Source organism: Labeo rohita, chromosome 10 (assembly GCF_022985175.1).
Source record: "Labeo rohita strain BAU-BD-2019 chromosome 10, IGBB_LRoh.1.0, whole genome shotgun sequence".
Taxonomy (NCBI): domain Eukaryota; kingdom Metazoa; phylum Chordata; class Actinopteri; order Cypriniformes; family Cyprinidae; genus Labeo; species Labeo rohita.
In genome coordinates, this window is record NC_066878.1 from 5,267,948 (window position 1) to 5,290,762 (window position 22,815).

The window sequence follows — 22,815 nt, forward strand, 5'->3', positions numbered from 1 at the left end:
GTTGCCGATGGCCTGGACCGTGTTCAAACCTCATCAGGTACAGAGAAAAGAAATGATCTCATGGTATACACTGGGTTATACTCCGCTATTTACTCTCACATGAACTTGGACGACAACTAACAGACTCTGCCTCTCTGTATTTTCCCAGCTACAGAACTCTGGTGAGACCTGTGTACAGAGTGACCTACAGGAAAATCACTTCTCTGGAATGGCGATGCTGTCCAGGATTCCATGGAGAAGACTGCAGAGAGGGTGAGGGAGCTAATTTTTTGCTGATCTCAAGATCACTGAAGCATTACGGAATCATTTGAATGACTGTGAGACAAAGGAATTGTTACATGTTGTGAGCCAATTACAAAGACGTTTGTTAGAGGTGTTTAGTAAGACAAGCAAAACATACCAGAATTATCATAGAGATTTTATGGTTGGCCTCTTTTGACTTGTGACTCTAACAACAGCAATGCCCTGCATCCAGCCAGAACACCCAGGCATAGGGATTTTGTGGTTGGCCTCTTTTTACTTGTGTATGCAAGCAACCATATAAAAATCACTTTAAAAATCCAAGCAACTGGATAGCAATGCCTTAGCAACCACCCGGAACACCCAAACACACGCTGCATCCATACGCTGCACTAAAACGTAAATTTGCTTTTTTCCCCTTTTTTTGGTGGTTTACTCAACAAATTTTGTCTCAAACTTTAAACAAATACAATTGCAATTTACTTAAGGTTAAAAAAATCTATATGCTTGGAGCCCTTCACTCGCACATTACTTTGATATTAAGGTTACAAACAACAGAGCCCAAACTATTAAATTCAGTTGCTGTTTACTTTTAGATATTAAAATCAACAAATTCATATAAGGTAGTTTTTGCATTAACTATTAAACAATTAGACACAATCTTTCAACATACCTTTAGATGTTCATAAATGTTTATTTCATGCTATAACTAGTAAAGAGAAAAAGGCAAGTAACAAACCACAGAGCTTATCACAGTTATTAGTGGTTATTATTGGCATTTGGTGGACAGAAGATGATTTATTAATGGCAGTGAAGCAACGCAGCTGATGCTGATAGGTCAGTAGCAATATGCGGATGATACTACCCATATTCATGCTGTATTGAGCATAGTTTCTGCATGACAATATTCTATATCCTTAATCCTACCCAGTACCTAAACTTAACAACTACCTTACTAACTATTAATAAGCAGAAAATTAGGAGTTTATTGAGGCAAAAGCTGTAGTTAATGGTTTGTTAATAGCGAGAATGGGACCTTAAAATAAAGTGTGACCAAAGCCGCACATAGATCCCAACTCAGTTGACTCTATCTACTGAATCTAGCAACCTCCCAGAACACCGAAACAACTACATAGCAATACCCAGACATAGATATTTTATGGTTAGCCTCTTTTGATTTGTGTAAGGAAGCAACCACATAGCAATACCCTGGCAACCACCCAGAGCATTCAGACATTATGATTTTGTGGCTGACCTCTTTTTTTGACTTGTGTAAGCCAGCAACCATATAAAAAAAACACACAGAATACCCTAGCAACCATATTGCAATTCCCTAGCAACCACCCAGAACACCCTAACAACTGCATAGCAATACCCTGGCAACCACCCAGAACATCCAGACATTATGATTTTGTAGCTGGCCTCTTTTTTGACTTGTGTAAGCTGGCAACCATATAAAAACCACACAGAACACCCTAGCATCCTCATGGCAATGCCCTAGCAACCACCCAGAATACCCTAGCAACTGCATAGCAATGCCCTGGCAGCTGCCCAGAAAACCCAGGCATAGATATTTCATGGTTGGCCTCTTTTAATTTGTGTAAGCCAGCAACTATATAAAAACCACACAGAATGCCCTAACAACCACTCAGAACACCCTAGCAACTGCATAGCAATGCCCTGGTAGTCGCCCAGAACAGCCAGCCATAGATACATCATGGCTGGCCTCTTTTGATTTGTGTTACAAGCCACCAATCATGTAAAAAGCACCCAGAATATCCTAGCACTCATTCAGAACATCCTAGCAACCGCTTAGCAATGCCCTAGCAACCACCCAGAACACCAAAATATCCAGGTATTATGATTTTGTGGTTGGCCTCTTTTTTTGACTTGTGTGAGCCAGCAACCATATAAAAACCACCCAAAATACCCTAGCAGCCACTCAGAACGCCCTAGCAAGTGCTTAGCAATACCCTAGCAACCACCCAGAGCACCATAGCAACTGTATATCAATATCCTCCAGCTGCTCAGAACACCCAGGCATACATATATCGTGGTTGGCCTCTGTATTTGTGTAAGGAAGCAACCACATAGATACCACTCGGAACACCACTCAGAACACCCTAGCAACCACATAGCAACACCCTGACAACCACCCAGAACATCCATCCATTGTGATTTTGTGGCTAACCTAACCATATAAAACCACCCAGAATACCCTAACAACTACATAGCAATACCCTGGCAACCACCCAGAACACCCAGGCATCATGATTTTGTGGTTGTCCTCTTTTTTTGACTTGTGTAAGCCAGCAACCATATAAGTCCCACCCAGAATACCCTAGCAACCGCTTAGCAATGCCCTAGCAACCACTCAGAACACCCTAACAACTGCATAGCAATACCCTGGCAACCACCCAAAACACCCAGGATAGATATTTCGTGGTTGGCCTCTTTTGACTTGTGTAAGCCAGAAACCATATAAAAACCACTCTGAATACCCTAGCGACCATCCAGAACACCCTAGCAACCACATCACAATGCCCTGGCAACGCCTAGAACACCCATGCATCTAGCAAATGATTTGCACAGGCAGACAGCGCTCATTTGACTTGGCATGGCTTGGTGGGTGGCTCTTTTTTTAAATGTCTCTTAGCAACAAGAAAGATCCCTTACATTCATTGTGTGGGTGCGAATTTGAGTGACAACAGCTGGTCTGACTGTGAAAATCAAGCATCTGGGTGAATGTGTCATAATTATATGCCCGTCTGAATTTATTTTCTTTCTCGCTATATGAACCCCAAACACTTTAGTGCAAAACACCCATAAACACGTTTCTGTATTAACCAGGAGAAAATGCATTATGACTATGTTAAAAAGTGTGCTCAGATTTGCAATGACATGAAAATCTGCAATCGAAAGTCAGAGATCTCAGTATGAAAAGTATCACGCCATGTCATACGAGCACAATTACACCACAAACTGACTCACTTGACTGTTATCCTAGAGAGATAATCATAATCAAAACCAGCAAAGCTCTGGATCTTTGCATATATTGGGTCAATACATTTTAATTGACGCTAAAATAAATAGCTGGAAGAAAATATTTTGAACTGAGGAAATGAGTCAGTGCTTTTAATTCGTTTTGATTCATTTGACATAGTACAGTTAGTTGTGGTAGAGGTCACAAGAGTCCAAATAATTTCTAACCCAATAGGAATAATTTACCCATGACACACATTCCCATGTTTTTCTGGATGGGGATGGTTTAATGAACCTCCTCCTCCTCCTCCCCCCACATCAGACACGCTGGCCCGTCTGCAGTGTCTCTTTTCAGATCAATCCCCTGTGAGATGCAGATGATTTAGTTTGGGTCGAATCCAAGGGCGCCACGATCTCTGACATGGTAAATAAATCAGAAATCTTCATTCCCCGTTCCTTTCTCCTTCCTCCCTCCCTTTTATCCTTCTCCATTGGGCTCATAGCTTTAGCCTGAGGCCGTCGATCCCCCGGGTCTCAGGCCCCTCTGTGTTTGGTTTATTTAAGAACATATTTTTGGAGTTTGGATTGTGACTCACATTCAAACAACTCAAGTTAGGTCAAAGTCAGTCTGTGTGAAATCCCAACATTTCTAGTTGTCATATGTAATGAGGCCTAACGAAGAATGCTGTGTCTGATTTCACTCATTATGGACTTCTATATTTCTGGGTTTGGAACGTGGAAGTAAATATTAGCAGGGTAAACTTCTGTTCGTACTTGGTACACGCAAAATAGTAGCAAATATTATTATAGCATATCTAATTTGCTCAGCAACAGCTGTTTTAGAAACCACAAATATTTTGATGCAAGGATAAAATAGCACAAAGTATTATGGAAACCCGTTTCCATCACAGAAATTTTTAAAAAAGGTAATTGCAAGTTTTATCTTACAATTCTGAATTTATTACTTGCAATGTGAGTTTACATCTTACAATTCACAATTTTTTTCTCAGAACTACATGATTCAAACAAACAATTCAGTCTTTTTTTTTTCTCAGAAAAAAGTGACAATTTTGAGATAAAAAGATGCAAGAACGCTTTTTTATTTTTTATTCGGTTTCGGAAATGGGCTTCCATAAAGTATAGTGTTTATAAACCATATTTACATAGAAAACAACGTAAACACAGCACAGAGGAAAGCGATGTTTCTGTTTTCAAAAAAGCAAGACACAAGACATAATAGGAAAAAAACTTAAGGCATAGAGGTGTTTTTTAAATCGTTTTAATTTATTATTTACACATAGTATTATGGAAGTATTATGGAAGCCCATTTCTGTCACTGAATAAAAAATGTAAAACAGTTCTGATTTTTTTGCGAGTTTACATCTCTCAATTCTGACTTTTTTTCTCAGAATTGTGACATAAACTCACAATTACAAGTTATAAAATCAGAATTATAAGATATAAACTTGCAACTCTGAGAAATAGTAAAAATTGCGAGACAAAAACTCGCAAATCTGACCTTTTTCTTAGAATTGCTTGATATAAACTCGCATTTCTGAGTTATATATTGTACAATTGTGACTTTTTTTTTTTACTCGCAATTGTACAATTTTGAGATATAAACTCAATTCTAAGGACATATCAGTCTTTTTTCCCTTCAAAATTGGACTTTATAACTCGCAATTGCAACTTGGAACTTTTTATCTCACAATTCTGACTTTTTTTTTTCTTGCAATTGCATGGTACAAACTCGCATTTCTGACTTTTTTTCTTGCAGTTGCATGGTACAAACTCGCATTTCTGACTTTTTATCAGAATTGTCAGATATGACCTCACAATTGCGAGTTAATAAAGTCAGAATTATGAGATAAAAACTCGCAAATCTGACTTTTTTTTTCTCAGGATTGCTTGATATAAACTCGCAATTGCAAGTTATATATTGTGCAATTGTGACTTTTTCAACTCGCAGTTGTGCGTTATTAAATCACAATTGTGAGATATAAACTCGCAATGTTTAGAATATATGAGTTTTATATTTTATTATATCTTTTTTCCCCCCTCAAAACTGGACTTTATAACTCACAATTGCTTACAATACTGAGAAAAAAAAGTCAGAATTGCAAGATACAAACCCACAAACATATTTACATAGAAAACAATGCAAACAGCGCAGTGGAATGCAATGTATTTTTGCATTTAAAAATGCAAGACAACGTGTAATAGGACAAAACATAAGGTAGAGGTGTTGTTTTTTTTTTGTTTTTTTTCATTTATTGTTTGCACAAAGTATTATGGAAGCCTGTTTCAGTCACTGAATAAAAAATGTAATTGCAACTTTTAATTTGATAATTCTGATTTTTCTCTCAGTTGCGAGTTTACATCTTGCCAATCAGACTTTTTTCTCAGAATTGCATGGTACAGACTTGCAATTCTGACTTTTTTTCTCAGGATTGTGAGATAAACTCGCAATTACGAGTTATTAAATCAGAGTTATGAGATATAAACTCTCAGATCTGACTTTTTTTCTCAGAATTGCTTCATATAAACTCGCAACTGCGAGTTATATGTCATGCAATTGTTACTTTTTTCTCAGAATTGCAAGTTTATATCGTTTATATTGCAATTCTGACTTTAAAACACAGTTGCGGGTTATTAAATCACAATTGTGAGATATAAACTAGCAATTCTGAGAATATATCAGTCTTTTTTCCCTCTCAAAGCTGGACTTCATTATTTTATTTTTTTCTTCCTTGGTACACATGCTGTCACTTAAGCTCTGTAATGTTATGATTTTAAATAAAAAAAAAAAACTGGACTTCATAACTCGCAATTGCTCACAATTCTAAGAAAAAAGTCAAAATACAGATACAAACTGGCATTTATGAGAAAAAAACTTTCTTCTTGCAATTGTGAGATATAAATGTGAAAAAAGATTTGGAAAAATGATTTATTTATTATTTGTTTTAAGTTATTTTCATTTTTTACGTCGTTGGTTTTCATCTGGCCGGATTCAAAGCTTGGTTGTAAGAACAAGCCAACCATAAGAGTGAACAATCCAACCATGTATGTAAACAGAAACGCAATAAGAAACTTTTAAGCTGATTCATGCTCCCCTGGAGTTGTGGTTTAAATGTTTATTCAGCTCAGTTTGACAGTTATTGAGAATTGTGTGACTAGTTGAGGTCATGTCCAACCACTTTAGTGATGTTTTGTCCTTTAGGAATGTACAGTGTCATAAATTCATGTGCCTTATATTAAAAGTAAAAGTTGTTTATTCATTAATGCATCCGAGACAAAGAATCCATTCCCATCCATCAGATTAGTCAGCAAAATGCTGGGTGATTTGTTGCTGTCCCTCCCTAGGTTAACTTTTTGTTTTGCGCATTAATGCATTCCTCATATATTGAGGCCAGTTCCTCTCTTCATCTCAATAAATATCCATAATTATATGGCAAGAACTTGGATATTCTGATCAATTGTGTTTGACCATGTGAAAAGGATAGCTTTTTGTTTGACTAAGGAGGAGTAGACGTCAAGGAATGCACTGGTGCAAAGCTGTTGAGGTGTGGGTGGGTGGTTGCAGCTGGGATCGACAGCTGTAAGGGATCCTTTGTCCCACAGCCATATTCCAATTGACACTAGAGAGCAACTCCCAGGGTTAGCATGCAACAAATCAAAAATCTTCAACAATATAATATTTTTTGGGATTTGATATAGAGTTTTGATCGATCACTCATAAACCAGGGGTTGTCAAGCTTTTGGAGATAACACACTATCATTCAAAATGTTTTTTGAACAGCAAATCAGCATATTAGAATGATTTCTAAAGGGTCATGTGACACCCAAGACAGGAGTAATGATGCTGAAAATTCAGCAAATTTTAAAGTATATTAAAATAGAAAACATATATTTTAAATGGTAATAATATTTCACATTATTACTGTTTTTACTGCATTTTTTTAATCAAAAAATTCATATGCGACTTTAGAAACAATATAGACTTATGAAACATAATAGACTTCTGAAACGCCGAAAGGTTGTGTAGAAATATGTAGAAATGCCTGTTTTTTTCTGAAAACCAACTAACTACTGAACTACTAAAAAAAATATTATTGGAAAAAGTTTTACTTTGTAATGATAGAGAAACTGAGAAGAGACATATTCAGTTCAGTTCAGATGTGTTTGTAAAGTGCAGTTCTCAATAAGTATTATAAATCTGAATAATTACAATTTTTGTTAAAGGAGAAGTCCACTTCCAGAACAACAATTCACAAATAATTTACTCACCCCCTTGTCATCCAAGATGTTCATGTCTTTCTGTCTTCAGCCGTAAAGAAATTATGGTTTTTGAGAAAAGTATTTCAGCATTTTTCTCCATATAATGCCCTGATTTTAAACTTCCAAAATGTAGTTTAAATACAGCTTCAAAGGGCTCTAAACAATCCCAGCCGAGGAAGAAGGGTCTTAGCTAGCGAAACAATGTCATTTTTTTTGAAAAATAAAAATTTGTATACTTTATAAGCACAAAAGCTTGTGTAGCACAGGCTCTGGGTTGTGCGTCCACGATGCTACGAATTAGTAATGGATCGTTCTTGAACAATTCTTTCATTTTGAACAAATCTTTAATGTGACTCGGGAAGAATCATCTCGGGGAGTGATTCTTTCAGTCGTGCATGCGCAACATCCTATTAGGTTCTGTACTGGAATTAGTTCACCTGTTTCGAGTCTTCAGGTTTTTTGAGTCGTTCGTTCATCTTATGGGGCTGTCACGCGATGAACGAACGACTCAAACCTGAAAACTTGTCAGATAAGAGGTGAGGTGAGCTAATCATAGACTAAAGACCCAGGTAAACAATGAATTCATCTTTTCTGCTTCTTATAGTATTACAGTTTTGTCTTGTTTGTAGTGTGATCAACGTTTGTGTAAGCAGTAGATGTGTTAGGGAAGTAACACGTAACATTTTAATTGTATTTTGCTAAAATGAACAAAATGACTTGCAAAAAGATTTGTTCATTTTGCTGAACGAGACTCAAAGGTCCAAGTCTGTAAAATGATCTGAACTTCCCATCACTACTACGAATCATGTGTAAGTTCATCATCTGTGTACTGAGTATGGCCAAAAACTCCATCTTATTTTCTCCTACAACTTGAGAGGAGGACATCGTTGTACCTTTATGTTTGTAAATGGTGTTTAAACTTACTTGCACTTTCTTAGTCTTTGTGTGTTCGCTTTGTAAGCACTGGGTCTGTAGTTCCGCCTAAGCTGCATTTAAACTACATTTTGGAAGTTCAAAATCGGGGCACCAATGAAGTCCATTATATGGAGAAAAATCCTAAAATGCTTGCCTCAAAAACCATAATTTCTTCACGACTGAAGACAGAAAGACATGAATGTCTTGGATGACAAGGGGGTGAGTAAATTATTTGTAAATTGTTGTTCTGGAAGTGGAGTTCTCCTTTAAACATATTTCATTCTAAGAATCAATATTATAAATCTGAATGAAATATATTACAATTTTTGTTAAACATACTTCATCTTAAATTTGCATGTTAACTTAGCTCAAAAAATGCAAGTTGAAAAATTTGTTTCCTTAAATTGTTTTTACCATTTGGTGCAGGTCTACTTTTGTTTTTTTTTACCTAATTAGTCTAGTTTATATTCTAGAGTTCTGTCCTTAAAAGGAAATTTTTAGTTTTGAGTCATAAAAAATAATAATATAAACTATTTCATTTTACAGTAATATATTATGGCTCTCTTGGGGTTCCTGGATCCTGACCACTAAACCCTGATTGCTAGACTAAAGGCATTAGTCATTCATGGGAACAATTCCCATCAGCAGTATCACTTGAGTACTTGAACTTCCCATAATGCCCTGGTCAGAGTCTTATCTATATCTACAGTATATAGTCGGCTCCAGCTGTCTTTCTTACTACCCCCATACCGGGTTTCCAGAAGGCCTGGCAGAGGTTCAAATCTATCACCTGCTCTACAAATTCCTTTAAATTGAGATTGTGATCAGTACCCCTAGCCGTGAGAGTGGCTGTGGGAAAATGGGATGTCTGTGGAGTGGTATCTCATGATTGATGAGGACGCGTGTGCTCCAGCCCCCTCAGCTGCCTGTAGCGGGTGAGATCATCTCATTTCTGTGGTGGAGCACAGATGGTCATGCCAATGAAGTCTACCTGTTTGTTAGGTTCGCTTGTACGACAGTGAACCCAAAATTGTATTTAACCCATGATGCATATAAGCAATTATTGCATGTCATTTTTAAGGCACAATCTGCTGAGGTTTGTCCTCTTAAAGCTCACTTCACAGACAGACACCAACAAACACATTTGTTGGATTTCTCAGAGTAATGTGTTATCCCTGTCAGTGTCTGTTGGCATTAGCCAGTGCTTGTTTTTGCTGACTGAACATGTTGATTCATTTTTTGGCGGGATGTGTAGTGTCTAAGAAGTGACATACTGTAATCTGGTGATTGTCTGCGTTGGTGGATGTCTGTGGGTGCAGTGAGAATTAGCCTTTAAGCAACTCAAAATGTCTTTTTTTGCCAATAGTGTCTCTAGTTATCCAAACTGGATATTTTTTGTTGGTGTTGTTTTTTGTTTTACAAAATGCTGCTGTTTATTATTCATATACTTTAATCTATATAAAATTCTGTAAATTTATTCATGTATATATTATAAATTAATATGAATTATCATAGATGTTTGATGTGATAAAATGTATTACTTATTACTGTTGTTACCTGAATGATCCACATCTGTGTTTTTTTGTTTAGTAATAGTTGTTCATGTTTGTCCTGAACAGTTAAACTGCCCGCTATTCTTCAGAAAATTCTGTCAGGTCCCACAGGTTTTTCAGCATTTTTGTGTATTTGAATCCTTTTCAATAATGATTGTATGATTTTGAGATCCATCTTTTCACCCTGAGGACAACTGAGGTTCTAAAATAAGGTACAAATGCTCACTGATGCGCCAAAAAGAAAAAACTATGCATTAAGAAACAGGGGGTGAAAACTTTTGAACAGAATGAAGATGTGTATATTTTTCTTATTTTGCCTATATATCATATTTTTTCATTTAGTACTGCCCTTCAGAAGATACTGAAGATACTTACATGTTTCCCAAACGACAAAATATATTAAATTTACCCTGATCTTCAAATTCAAAATGTTTTCACCCCCGGCTCTTAATGCATCATGTTTCCTTTTAAAGCATCAGGACTCATGAACAACTATCACTAAACAAAAAACACAGCTGTGGATCATTCAGGTAACAACACAGTATTAAGAATCCAAGTGTGTGTAAACTTTTGAACGGGGTCATTTCTGTAAATTCAACAACTATTATTTTCTGTTATGTGATTGTGTTTTATGCGAAATATCTTATTTATGTCAGTACAAAATAAAAAATAACATGCATTGTCAACTTTTCAGACCAAGAAACACATCTGATCCAGTCGGACTGTCTAGCTACCACTTAGTCACCAACTTACTTGTTTGATTCCCGCACTGCAAATATACACTCTTAGGTTAAAAAAAGGTACAAAAGCTGTCACTGGGACGGTACCCTTTCAAAAGTTGGATCCATGATCCATATCTGTGTACCTTATTTACCCCTAAAGGGTGTATTTTAACACCTTAAAGTTACATATTTATCTAAAGTGTATAGATTAGTAGAGACTGCCTCAGTGACAGCTCTTGTACCTTTTGTTCTGAGAGCGTAGGCTATTCATAATAGTCTAAAAACAGTATCACAAATGTAAATAGATCAGAAACATAAACATCACAATTTAAACAAATGCAAGACAGCAAAGCTGTAAGGTGTGGTAAAATATTTGCAGCTGGGGTCAACAGCTGTAACAGATCCGCAGTGCTTTTCCATTTGTCAATAAAGAGCAACTCCCAGTGATATTATGTATCAAATAAAATGTCCTCAAGAATCCAATTTTAATTATTTATTTTTTTAAGCAGCACCTGGGGGCTCTAGTTTATTAGATGTTAGGTCCTTCACAAACCAAATGAGCGAATGGAGACTTCTGGAGTTACGTGAAAGTGCATTGAATTTAGATTTGTTTAGTCTGCTTATATATTTAAACGCTTTAGGGGATAAACTCCCCAGCCAGTGATTCTCAAAGAGAAAGGCATGCAGTTACCCATATTTCTGCAATGCATGTGTCCAAAGTATTCATTTAAAGGCAGATGCAGAGACTTAAGATCATTACTAAGAAGTCTATGAATTCCGTGACTTCAACATAGAAGCAAAGGTTGATGACGTATGTCTTTAGATCTGACAATACAGGTAATTCCAATTCATTCTGAAACAATTTCATTGCTTCACAGACAGTTTACCAATAAACCCTTTTTATAAACTGTATTCACCCAAGAGAACATGCAAAAGTATCTTGTGTCTTCATAATCTCTGAAAGCCCCATCAGTCTCTGCCAAAATGCTGTTAATGGGTGTGGAGTCTTAATGTGGTCAGCTTGCATGTGTGATTTGTGTATTTGTACTTCTCCTAAGACACAAGTCACACTCTGGTTTGGTACATCAATACATCACCAATGTCTGCACTGGCACGTGTTTGCATAACTTTATTAACCACGTCAGTTTTAATAAAACCCTTGTGCTAGTTCCAAAAATGGCTGGTTTAAGGCCTCCCTCACATCTGCGAAAAGCATAGAGGTTGAGTTTCTGCAGATCCCATTGTACTGTGCTTCTTTACAGCTCATCCGTTGGGTGTTTTTCCAGAATACCCCAACGTTCAGCTGTCTGCTGATCTGAGAGCGGTCCGGTATCCAGCAGAGCTGTGCGTTATGGCCAAGGCACGAGGAGAACAGGCATGTCAGACAGCTGAACATTTCATTCTGCGTTTGCGTAGTCTGCCAAACTTCAACGGAGGTTTAACTTGCACACAGCTTTCTGTCATGCATCACCCAGTGCCATGGAGTCCCTACAAAGAAAATATTACAGAATTAGTGTTTTTCTGAGCAATACAGATATAGTGAATGGCATCCTTTTGGTGTTTCCTCCAAGAGCAGACGTGCAGTTAGCATTGCCGTTTAATGCGGTCCTTTTGTCTTTCCGCTCAGAAAATAAGAGACATGTCAACTTTTCTGCTTTGTTGGATGTGTATTTTGTGGTGAAGAGTGACAAATTTGTTCCTCTGCACTTGATGGAATGAGCTAATGTGCCTTCGTGAGGTCTGGCATCCAGATTGTCCTTTGATGACACTGAGACATGCTTGTGGCCTTGAGTCTTGTATTGCAGACAATTGAGAGCAGATGATGAAGTCTCAGTGGTAGAAAATAGAAGTGCAGTGCTGGAAAAGAAGACTTTTAATGCTTATCAAAGCTGAATTTATTTGATAATACAATAAATACTGTGATGTAATGTAATTAGGTGTTCAAGCACGTAGTGTTGAAACCCTATTGTAATTGTTAGAGTGGCCATAGATCAGGCAGACCAAACTTTAAGTTGTAGAGACTTGAAACTTGGAGAGATGGTAGTACTCACTCTACAATGTCACCAAGCCTCGCCCCAAGCGGCCTGACGGGGATGCTACAGCGGTCAAAAGTACCAGTTTGCTCATAACTCCTTAACCGTTCATTGCTAAAGTGTCTTATGTCATTGGAATCCTTAGCTCAGGCCAGACAAAATTCATGCCTTGGACTCATTTGCGACTGTAACTGTAACATTTTCGGGTACTTCGGGAACTAGTCCTAGGTTTTTCGCCTTATCAAAACCAAACCAGTGCAGGCAGATTCTCCAGAGAGGAGAGGTCACATGAAAAAAGTCACGGAGCTTAGTAACTCGGTGGCATTATAAAAACATAAAAACTGCCATAACTGTGCAACCGTTTGTCCTCACGACATAAAAATCAGTACGCACGCTCTTGATCCAAAGTGCCGCAAGCATTTATACAGACGTTTTGCATATCAAAAAACGGTCGCCACAGGCTGATGAAATTCAAGCACCTATTTGACAAGGTTAACGGAGGTCGATCGGAACGAAACTCAGTGGGTCTGTTTGACTCGCGTCGCTAAAGCTCTGTGAGAAAGTTAAAAGAAATCAGCCACTGGGGGGCAATATCACATTTTTAAAAGGCGTAAACGGTTGTATATTGCGCTTTTTTCCACACATCTGCACAATGTTCGTATCATACGATAGACCAACTTTGTCTCTAGAAGCACTGCTGTCAATCAAACCATTAGTTAAAGGATTGAGAAGATTTAAAAAAACTACTTTTGCAAAGTAGTCCTAGGTTTTTCACTCAATCTGAAAAAGAAAAACACTGCAGTACAATTCTCTGAAGTCTCTAGGTCTACAATTATCAAAATACATGTTGAAATGTACCCTTTGTGAAGCTATAATGGGGTCGTTTAGAAAAGCTGTCTGTCCAAATTTAACCCTATAAAGCCTAAATGAAAACTCAAAACTTCACAAAACCTGGTAATCACATGCAACAGGTTATTTTAAACAAGTATGCAAAGTTTTAGGGCAGTCGGACCACAGCTAGCACTATGACAGTCGTAAACATAAAAAAACATATTTCCATGGTAAATGACCTGGATTTGCCAAAAATGCTTTTTTTATCATTGATTTTGGTTGTTACAGGCCTGATAAATAATATGTAATGTCTTTTTTCATATGTGCTTAAATGCCTTAAAGCGCTTGAACCCAGTAATCGCTGCTTGCAGCTTTATTTTATTTCTGATGCAAAGCAGTATTTTCAGTCATTACTCATTACTCATATACTCAGTCATAAAGTCATTACTCCAGTGTTCAGTGACACATGATCCTTCAGAAATCATTCTAATACTGATTTAGTGCTTAAGAAACATTTTTTTTTATTATTAACAAGGTTGAAAACTTTTGACCAGTTTGACGTGTCCTTGCTGAATAAAATTTTTTTTTCTTTAATCTTATAAAAACCAAACTTTTGAATTGTCGCATACATGTGTGAAATGGGAATGGCTGTTCATCTTCGCATTAAAATAGATCTGTTTTAGTCATTGCATCTAAAACACTTTTTTAGTTCTAAAGTTTGATTATGATCTCATCATCTGGTGATCTATCATTTCTAATCTCATCATTAGAAAAAAATAAAATTGCAGTTCACTTATAAAATGTCACCACTGAGAGATCACCTGCCATTCATCATCATCCCATTTCATGCCAAATAATTCCCAAATCTCTGCTGTCTTGGAAGATCAGTCTTCTTCCATAGAGAGATCCAGAACCTTGTGGTTGTCTTCACCCTGACCAGCCCTGTGCTGAGAAAGGTGAATGTTGGGGAAACCCAGAGTGAGATATTTCCCTTCACTAGGATTCCATGCAAATGGAAATTCATGGCTTGCCAGCATCTGGTTTTCCTGTTCCTTATTCTACCCTAAGGAGGGATGTTAACCAAAGATCTAATTGAACTCATTTAGTGTCTCTCTAACAAATTCTCATTGTTCACAAAGCAGCACTGATCACACCACGGTTATTTTGGTTTTGAGATTGATTTCATTTTTGGACTACAAGCCTGTGACTCTGGAAGGATCCGTGGAATTTTAAGTACAGTATGAATGACTGTGTCTTTGTTCAGTTAACTCATGAGGAAATCACACAAACTTCATTCAGATCAGTTCTGTGTACCACTTAGACTAGTATGCAATTATAATATTGCAAAAATGGAGCAAAAACATTCTTTAGATTGAATGATCATAGATTTGACTTATGACACAACAGATGGCAGAGAGATTTATAGCATTTGCTTAATCCATTCACTCTGTGCTGTATCATTTTTTATGGTTAGAAATTCCCCTTTCTCTTCTGTCGTACGTCATGTGACCTTGACATTTCTTTGCATTTATCCATTTAGAGTGCATGAACTGTACTGGTTATGCTGACATCAAAGAGCGCCTGAGTGTCATTGAAGATCAGGTAAGATAGAAATGTCGGTAACCTCTTATATTAAACAGTGACGTATATAGTAAGTTAAGATGGTAAGCATGTGGTTTTGCTTTTTTAAACAGATAATGTTAATGAGAGACGCTGAGGCACCTCCCCTCCCTCAGTCCAGCCAATCACCCGAGAGAACAGCTGATAATGAGGTGGACAGGACACATCCCTCACCAGTAACACCCAATGCCATTGGCCGACCAGGTGGGATGAAATATTGTGATGTTAAACTGTTCTTTAGGATTTTTAATGTTTTTTTTTTTTTTTTTAAGAATTCTCTTCTGCTCACCAAGCCTGCATTTATTTGATACAAAATACAGGAAAAGCAGTAATAGTGTGAAATATTTTTTTCTATTTGATTATAATTAAAAATGTAATTTATTCCTGTGATCAAAGATGACATTTTCAGCATCATTACTCAAATCTTCAGTGTCACATGATCCTTCAGAAATCATTCTAATATGCTGATTTGCTGTTCAAGAAACTATTATTCTTATTCTTTTTATTATTATTAAAAATTATAGTAATAATAAAATAATAAAAATGAATATTTTTTTATTTAGCAAGGATGCTTTAAATTGATCAAAAGTGATGATGAAGACATTTATAATGTTACAAATGATTTCTATAATAATAAATGTTTTTGAGCAGCAAATCAGAATATTAGAATGATTTCTGAAGGATCATGTGACTGGAGTAATGATACTAAAAATTCAGCTTTGAAATGACAGGAATAAATTACATTTCAAAATATATTCAAGTAGAGAATAGTTATTTTAAATAGTACAAATATTTTTACATTTTTTTAGTTGTACTTTAGATCAAATAAATGCAGGCTTGGTGAGCAGAAGAGACTTCTTTAAAAACATTAAAAATCTTACTGTTCAAAAACCTTTGACTGGTAGTGTATATAATCATAATGCATATTTACTTGTCATAATTAAACTGGTAAATTAACTTCTATTTCCAGGACTAAGAGGACAACCAGGACCTGTCGGGCCACCAGGTCCCCCTGGACCTCCAGGACCTCCTGGACCTTTAGGAAAGATAGGGTTTTCTGGGAAACCTGGTTCTATAGGACCTAGAGGTAAGAATCTCTTTACCTTAACTTAAAAAATTAAAACAAATATTTTCACTCATTGAGCCACCCTGCTTACTCTACAGGACCTCAAGGACTGCAAGGCCCACCAGGTGAAATAGGACTTCCTGGGCCACCTGGGCCACCTGGGCCTCCAGGGCCCTTCTCCCTCAGGGGGGACGTTTTCACTGTAACGGCTAAACAACATGCCCAGTGTGAGTACAACAGTCCATATTAAACCTGCTGTTTTAACACTTTAATTAATAATGGCATTCAAAAATTGCGTAACTTGATGAAAGAAAATATGAATTAATTGTCAAATCCAGTCTTTGCACAAAGGGCAGCAAACTTTCAAATGTTATTCTCAACATGACCATAAGATGGCAGCATTGGCACAGTACCGCCTCAAATAAACCTTTCAGAGGTCTGGCTCAGTTTAAGAGTCTGCTAGGCTTCTGTCTGTCAGCAGTTAATCAGAGTCATTTGTTAGCTGTCTGTGGAGCAGCATGAATCTGGATAACCCAAAGCAGAACCTGAGCACCAAATCCTGAACAAAACAGCAGTACAGCTGCAAGTGAAATTACATTTTTGATAGTACATGTGCTTTGTTTTCACCTCAGTATGATTATATCTCACATGTTTCAGATGAAGATAGTGACTTTGCTACCTACCGTGACCTGCAGGCTTTTCTTGGTCCTCCTGGGCCCTCCGGCCCTCCTGGTCCACCAGGTAGAATATCAAAGCATATATAACAGCATCATCTTGTACCGCCCAGCCATTTATTAACACATTTAATTTTTTTTTTCTGTACATGTTAAACAGGGCCTGCAGGACCACCTGGACATCCAGGTGCTCCAGGGAAAAATGTAAGACATTTCTGCATTATGATGCATCTACAGTATGTATGAACGGAATGCAGTGGTGGCCGAAATTATTAAAACACTAGTATTTTCACCAGCTAAAAAAGGTTTTATGTCAGTTATGATGGATGATGATGAGATGTGGAGCTCTGGCTGTTGTCAGACTCTCACAAAAACATCTCACTGGATTATTACAATTAAGGGCAAAATGAATGTTTAGAAATGTAAACTGATATTTTCTGCTGACACACTACAGCAAAAGATAGAAATAACTGACCAACATTTTTTTATTTGGTGAAAGCACTAGTGTTACAATAATTTTGGCCATGACTGTAAATAATTGGACAATACGTATAGATGTATAGTGGAGATCAAAGTTAGAGAGCAATGCAATTTCACTGTCTTTTTTGAAGTTATCCTAACAGGAGTAGAATGGCAGTTTATGGTCATATTTCATAAATAAATTGTATTTTGAAGCAGAGAATAAAAAATACTTAAATGAGATATTTGAAAAAGAACTTAGAGAACACATAGATACCTCCAAGTTATTGGTGTTAATCTGGCACCTGGTGCTAATTTCCTTAATTACACTGACCAAAATTATAAACGCAACACTTATGTTTTTGCCCCCATTTGTCATGAGCTTAAAGATCTAAGACTTTTTCTATGTACACAAAAGGCCTATTTCTCTCAAATGTTGTTTACAAATCTGTCTAAATCTGTGTTAGTGAGCACTTCTCCTTTAGATAATCCATCCACCTCACAGGTGTGGCATATCAAGATGCTGATTAGACAGCATGATTATTGCACAGGTGTGCCTTAGGCTGGCCACAATAAAAGGCCACTCTAAAATGTGCAGTTTTACTGTACTGGGGGTGTCCGGGGGGTTCCGAAGACCAGTCAGTATCTGGTGTGACCACCATTTGCCTCACGCAATGCAACACGTCTCCATCACATAGAGTTGATCAGGTTGTTGATTGTGGCCTGTGGAATGCTGATCCACTATTCTTCAATGGCAGTGCGAAGTTGCTGGATATTGGCAGGAACTGAAACACGCTGCAAACATGCTCAATGGGTAACATGTCCGGAGAGTATGCTGGCCATGCAAGAACTTTGATGTTTTCAGCTTCCAGGAATTGTGTACAGATCCTTGCAACATGGGGCCGTGCATTATCATGCTGCAACATGAGGTGATGGTCGTGGATGAATGGCACAACAATGGGCCTCAGGATCTCGTCACGGTATCTCTGTGCATTCAAAATGCCATCAATAAAATGCACCTGTGTTTGTTGTCCATAACATACGCCTACCCATACCGTAACCCCACCGCCATCATGGGCCACTTGATCCACAACGTTGACATCAGCAAACCGCTCACCCACACGACGCCATACACGTTCTGTCATCTGCCCTGTACAGTGAAAACCAGGATTCATCCGTGAAGAGAACACCTCTCCAAAGTGTCAGACGCCATCGAATGTGAGCATTTGCCCTTTCAAGTCGGTTACGACGACAAACTGCAGTCAGGTCGAGACCCAGATGAGGACGACGAGCATGCAGTTGATCTTCCCTGAGATGTTTTCTGACAGTTTGTGCAGAAATTCTTTGGTTATGTTAACCAATTGTTACAGCAGCTGTCCGGGTGGCTGTCCCGGGTGGCATCCAACATCTTCACCTTGGAGGTGAAGATGTTGGATGTGGAGGTCCTGGGCTGGTGTGGTTACACGTGGTCTGCGGTTGTGAGACTGGTTGGATGTACTGCCAAATTCTCTGAAACACCTTTGGGGACGGCTTATGGTAGAGAAAAGAACATTCATTTCACGGGCAACTGGTGGACATTCCTGCAGTCAGCATGCCAATCGCATGCTCCCTCAAAACTTGCGGCATCTGTGGCATTGTGCTGTATGACAAAAATAAAAACATTTTAAAGTGGCCTTTTGTTGTGGCCAGCCTAAGGCGCACATGTGCAATAATCATGCTGTCTAATCAGCATCTTGATATGTCACACCTGTGAGGTGGATGGATTATCTTGGCAAAGGAGAAGTGCTCACTTACACAGATTTAGACAGATTTGTGAACAATACTTGAGAGAAGTAGGCCTTTTGTGTACATAGAAAAAGTCCCCCAAAAAAGGCAAATGCATGAGAAAACAGGATAATGCAGAGGCTCTCAATAGGGATTCAGGTTCAACACTGCAGCTGGAATTGCTTGCCAGTTCAATGCTGAGCAGGGTAAGGATCTGTCTCAGCATGTTTAAGAGAAGACGGACTGAAAGTGCACTTTGCATTGACTAAGCCTCTCATCAGCAGAAATAATCTGGCAACACAAAAATTTGGCGACAAAGTTACGGCTAAGAAACCAGGACTATGGAAGGGTGAACCAACATCACACCAGCGCAGTCTGAGATACTAGTGTTGTCCTGCGGCCACAGATGTGCTAAAGTTATTTAAAGAAAGGCAATCCAACAGCTGTAAATCTCCAAAATTTGTTTCCATCATCTTTTGTGCTGCAGTGGTTACTGTTCTCTAATTTTGATCACTGTATTTTCCAAAAAATAAAGGTTTTCGTTGAAATGCCTTGGTTATTTTGAACAGTGGTATACCTACAGCTAATATTCCTTAGAATTTTGAGCTATTAAGATGAACAATATTTCAGAAAAATCAAGGTTGTTCTCTAATTTTGATCTCTACTGTACTATCTCTAGTATACTAATTAATTCACATTCATCATAGGCTGCCTTAAGCCTTTCAGGCACACCAGGTGACAGGGGACCCAAAGGAGATCCAGGTGAAAGAGTGAGTCATCAAAGACCTACAATTAGATATAAATTACATTTTAATCTTATACATTTTGCATTTTTTGATAAAAAAATATGTTTGTTTTTCAAGCTAATTAGATTGCATTACTCTATTTTCAAAGGGTCAGCCAGGAATAACAGGAAAGCAAGGAGAGCCTGTGAGTGCACATGGATTCCTTTTATGTTTTCAACATCCATTAAGGTTATATACACTTTACAAAAATTTAGTAACGTTTAGTAAATGTTTTTGTTTACACCCACCCATTAAGAGCTGGGGGTGAAAACTTTTGGAATTTAAAGATCAGGGTAAATTTGACTAATTTCGTCTTCTGGGAAACATGTAATTAACCTTTGTATAGCCTCTGAAGGGCAGTACTACATGAAAAAATATGATATTTAGGCAAGATAAGACAAATGTACACATCTACATTCTGTTTAAATGTTTTCACCCCCTGTTTCCTAATGCATGTTTTTTCCTTCTGGAGCATCAGTGAGTGTTTGAACTTTCTGTAATAGTTGCATTTGAGTCCCTCAGTGGTCCTTAGTGTGAAAAGATTGATCTATGGACCTCTTATTTTGGTAAAATAATTAACATTTTGCAGATTCTGAAAGGGGTATGTAAACTGTTTAAGAAGGGGATGTAAACCTTTTTGAAGAACAGCGGACAGCTTAACTGTTCAGGACAAACAAGGGACTCATGAACAACTATCACTAAACAAAAAACACAGCTGTGGATCATTCAGGTAACAACATTGTATTAAGAATCAAGTGTTTGAAAACTTTTGAACGGGGTCGTTTTTTATAAATTCAGCTATTATTTTTGTCTTCTGAACTATATTTACATCTTGTATATGAAATATCTCAGGTCAGTACTAAATAAACATTTTGTATGATCCCTCTTATTTTGGTAAAATGATTAATAGGGGGATGTAAACGTTTGACCTCAACTGTATTTATATGTAAAAGTAAAAGTTAACTTTATTCTTATTTTCTTATGTTGTGAATAGGGTTTTCCAGGTCCTAAAGGTGAGCCAGGAGAGACTCCAGCAGAGGTAAGTACGTTTTTGGAGTTATTGATTGTGCAGTTATGATGATTTATTATCACACGCTAAAGCCTCGTCTTCCTGCAGGTGCAGCAGTTGAGGGAAGCGCTGAAGATTCTGGCCGAGAGGGTTCTCATTCTAGAACACATGATCGGCATTCATGGTGAGAATTATGGATTAGTATTAATCTAGATTTCCACTTACGAGTTCTAACTAGAGCGCCATTGGATTCCAGAGCACCATTATGATCTCATGGCATAAGCTGTCGCTGCCAGGGAGGTTAGTGTGTGCAGCAATTATTTAGTAATGACTTTGAGGTTTCATGGGGATTGATTGCTTTTAAGAATACAAAATGACATCAGAGGACTAGAAATAGACTATTAGACGCACACATGGTTATGCAACAAATTTTCCTTTATTTTTGTTTCTTTCCTTTCGTCGCTCTGCCCAGATACTCTGTTGGACTCCGGCTCTGGAATAGATCTCCTGGCGGACTTCATGCTAACAGGCAGCGCTAAAAATGTTGCCGATGCCAGACCCTCCTCTCCTCTTACCACAGACAGAGAGTAGCCGGACTCTGTTGGGTATGAAGAGTAAATAACAAACACTTGTGACCACAAGGCCTTTATCTCCTGTCTGTTGCTTTGAAGGACAGATCCCTCAATGTATTTGTTCATGAGTATGATAACAGTGGCACTGATCTTTTTTGTTTTATTTACTTTATGTATTTAGTTTAATTGTCATATTCTCTTTTTTACATTTTGAAATCACTGTATTTACCTGTTGAAAATGTGTTTTCATTGCTGTTTTACTTTCATATGTGACCCTGGACCACAAAACCAGTCATAAGTAGCACGGGTATATTTGTAGCAATAGCCAAAAATACACTGATTTTTCTTTTATGGCAAAAATCATTAGGATATTAAGTAAAGATCATGTTACATGAAGATATGTAGCAAATTTCCAACTGTACATATATCAAAAATTAATTTTTCATTAGTAACATGCATTGCTAAGAACTTCATTTGGACAGATCCCAGATTTTCAAATAGTTGTATCTCTGCCAAATACTGTCCTATCCTAACAAACCATACATACATGGAAAATCTCACTTTCAAACAGTTGACCCTTATGGCTGGTTTTGTGGTCCAGGGTAACATATATAATGTGTTTTAAGGGCAGGCCTTTATATTAGCCACTAGGCAGTGATTGGATGTTGAAAAGTGGGTGCTACTTACTAGAACGGAGCCGGATCGAATGTGAGTTTGCTAAAAATGGAAACTAACTAGCTATGTTGCTGTTGGTTAAAAGTATCCAATAGCCTATGCAGCATAAGAGCAAGTTGAAATATCAATATACTGTAGTAAAAGTGAGGAACTGGGACGGGCAGGCCGTCAGGGTAATTAATCAACAAATATGATACTTGATTATACAAAAAAAAACATGTTTTTGACGCTATTCACTCCTTAATGGTTTATATGCAGCATGAATGAAGATTTAATACCGCAGTCATCAAGCTGAAAATAAATGTTTTGTCACAAAGGCTTTCTAGGAAGCAAAAAAAGGCCACATTTTTCTTGTCATCCCCTTTTTGTTTTCTGATTGATGACCTGTAATGACCTCATGCACATAATTGTATATAGAAGTCTCAGCATTGGCTTTGTATAAAAAACAATTCCCCTATAAACCAGAATAGGACTTTAAAACCAAATTCAACCCTTTGTCTGCGTAGAAAATGCAACGTCTACCACAATAAATTGTGTTTACACCTCCGCTCACCTGTTCTTATTCATAAAGCCTATCATTGACTCGCTGAAAACCCAAAATGGCAGAACGCACCAAGGGCTGCTATTAATAGGGCTG

At 37.6% G+C, this 22,815-nt stretch overlaps 1 protein-coding gene across 1 annotated transcript in view; it reads left to right on the forward strand.

The window, feature by feature from the left end:
* LOC127171523 (collagen alpha-1(XXVI) chain) overlaps window positions 1–22,028 on the forward strand; it is a 26,437-nt gene extending 4,409 nt beyond the window's left edge. The window contains exons 2-14 of the mRNA XM_051120230.1: window positions 1–37; window positions 149–252; window positions 15,095–15,156; window positions 15,249–15,378; window positions 16,145–16,261; window positions 16,339–16,467; window positions 16,898–16,981; window positions 17,075–17,118; window positions 19,845–19,907; window positions 20,032–20,067; window positions 20,917–20,961; window positions 21,040–21,115; window positions 21,404–22,028. The exon at window positions 1–37 is cut by the window's left edge and continues 86 nt beyond it. Coding sequence (XP_050976187.1) covers window positions 1–37; window positions 149–252; window positions 15,095–15,156; window positions 15,249–15,378; window positions 16,145–16,261; window positions 16,339–16,467; window positions 16,898–16,981; window positions 17,075–17,118; window positions 19,845–19,907; window positions 20,032–20,067; window positions 20,917–20,961; window positions 21,040–21,115; window positions 21,404–21,522 — 1,046 coding nt within the window. The 3' untranslated portion in view covers window positions 21,523–22,028. The remainder of the gene's footprint in view (window positions 38–148; window positions 253–15,094; window positions 15,157–15,248; window positions 15,379–16,144; window positions 16,262–16,338; window positions 16,468–16,897; window positions 16,982–17,074; window positions 17,119–19,844; window positions 19,908–20,031; window positions 20,068–20,916; window positions 20,962–21,039; window positions 21,116–21,403) is intronic.
* Window positions 22,029–22,815: the final 787 nt, after the last annotated feature.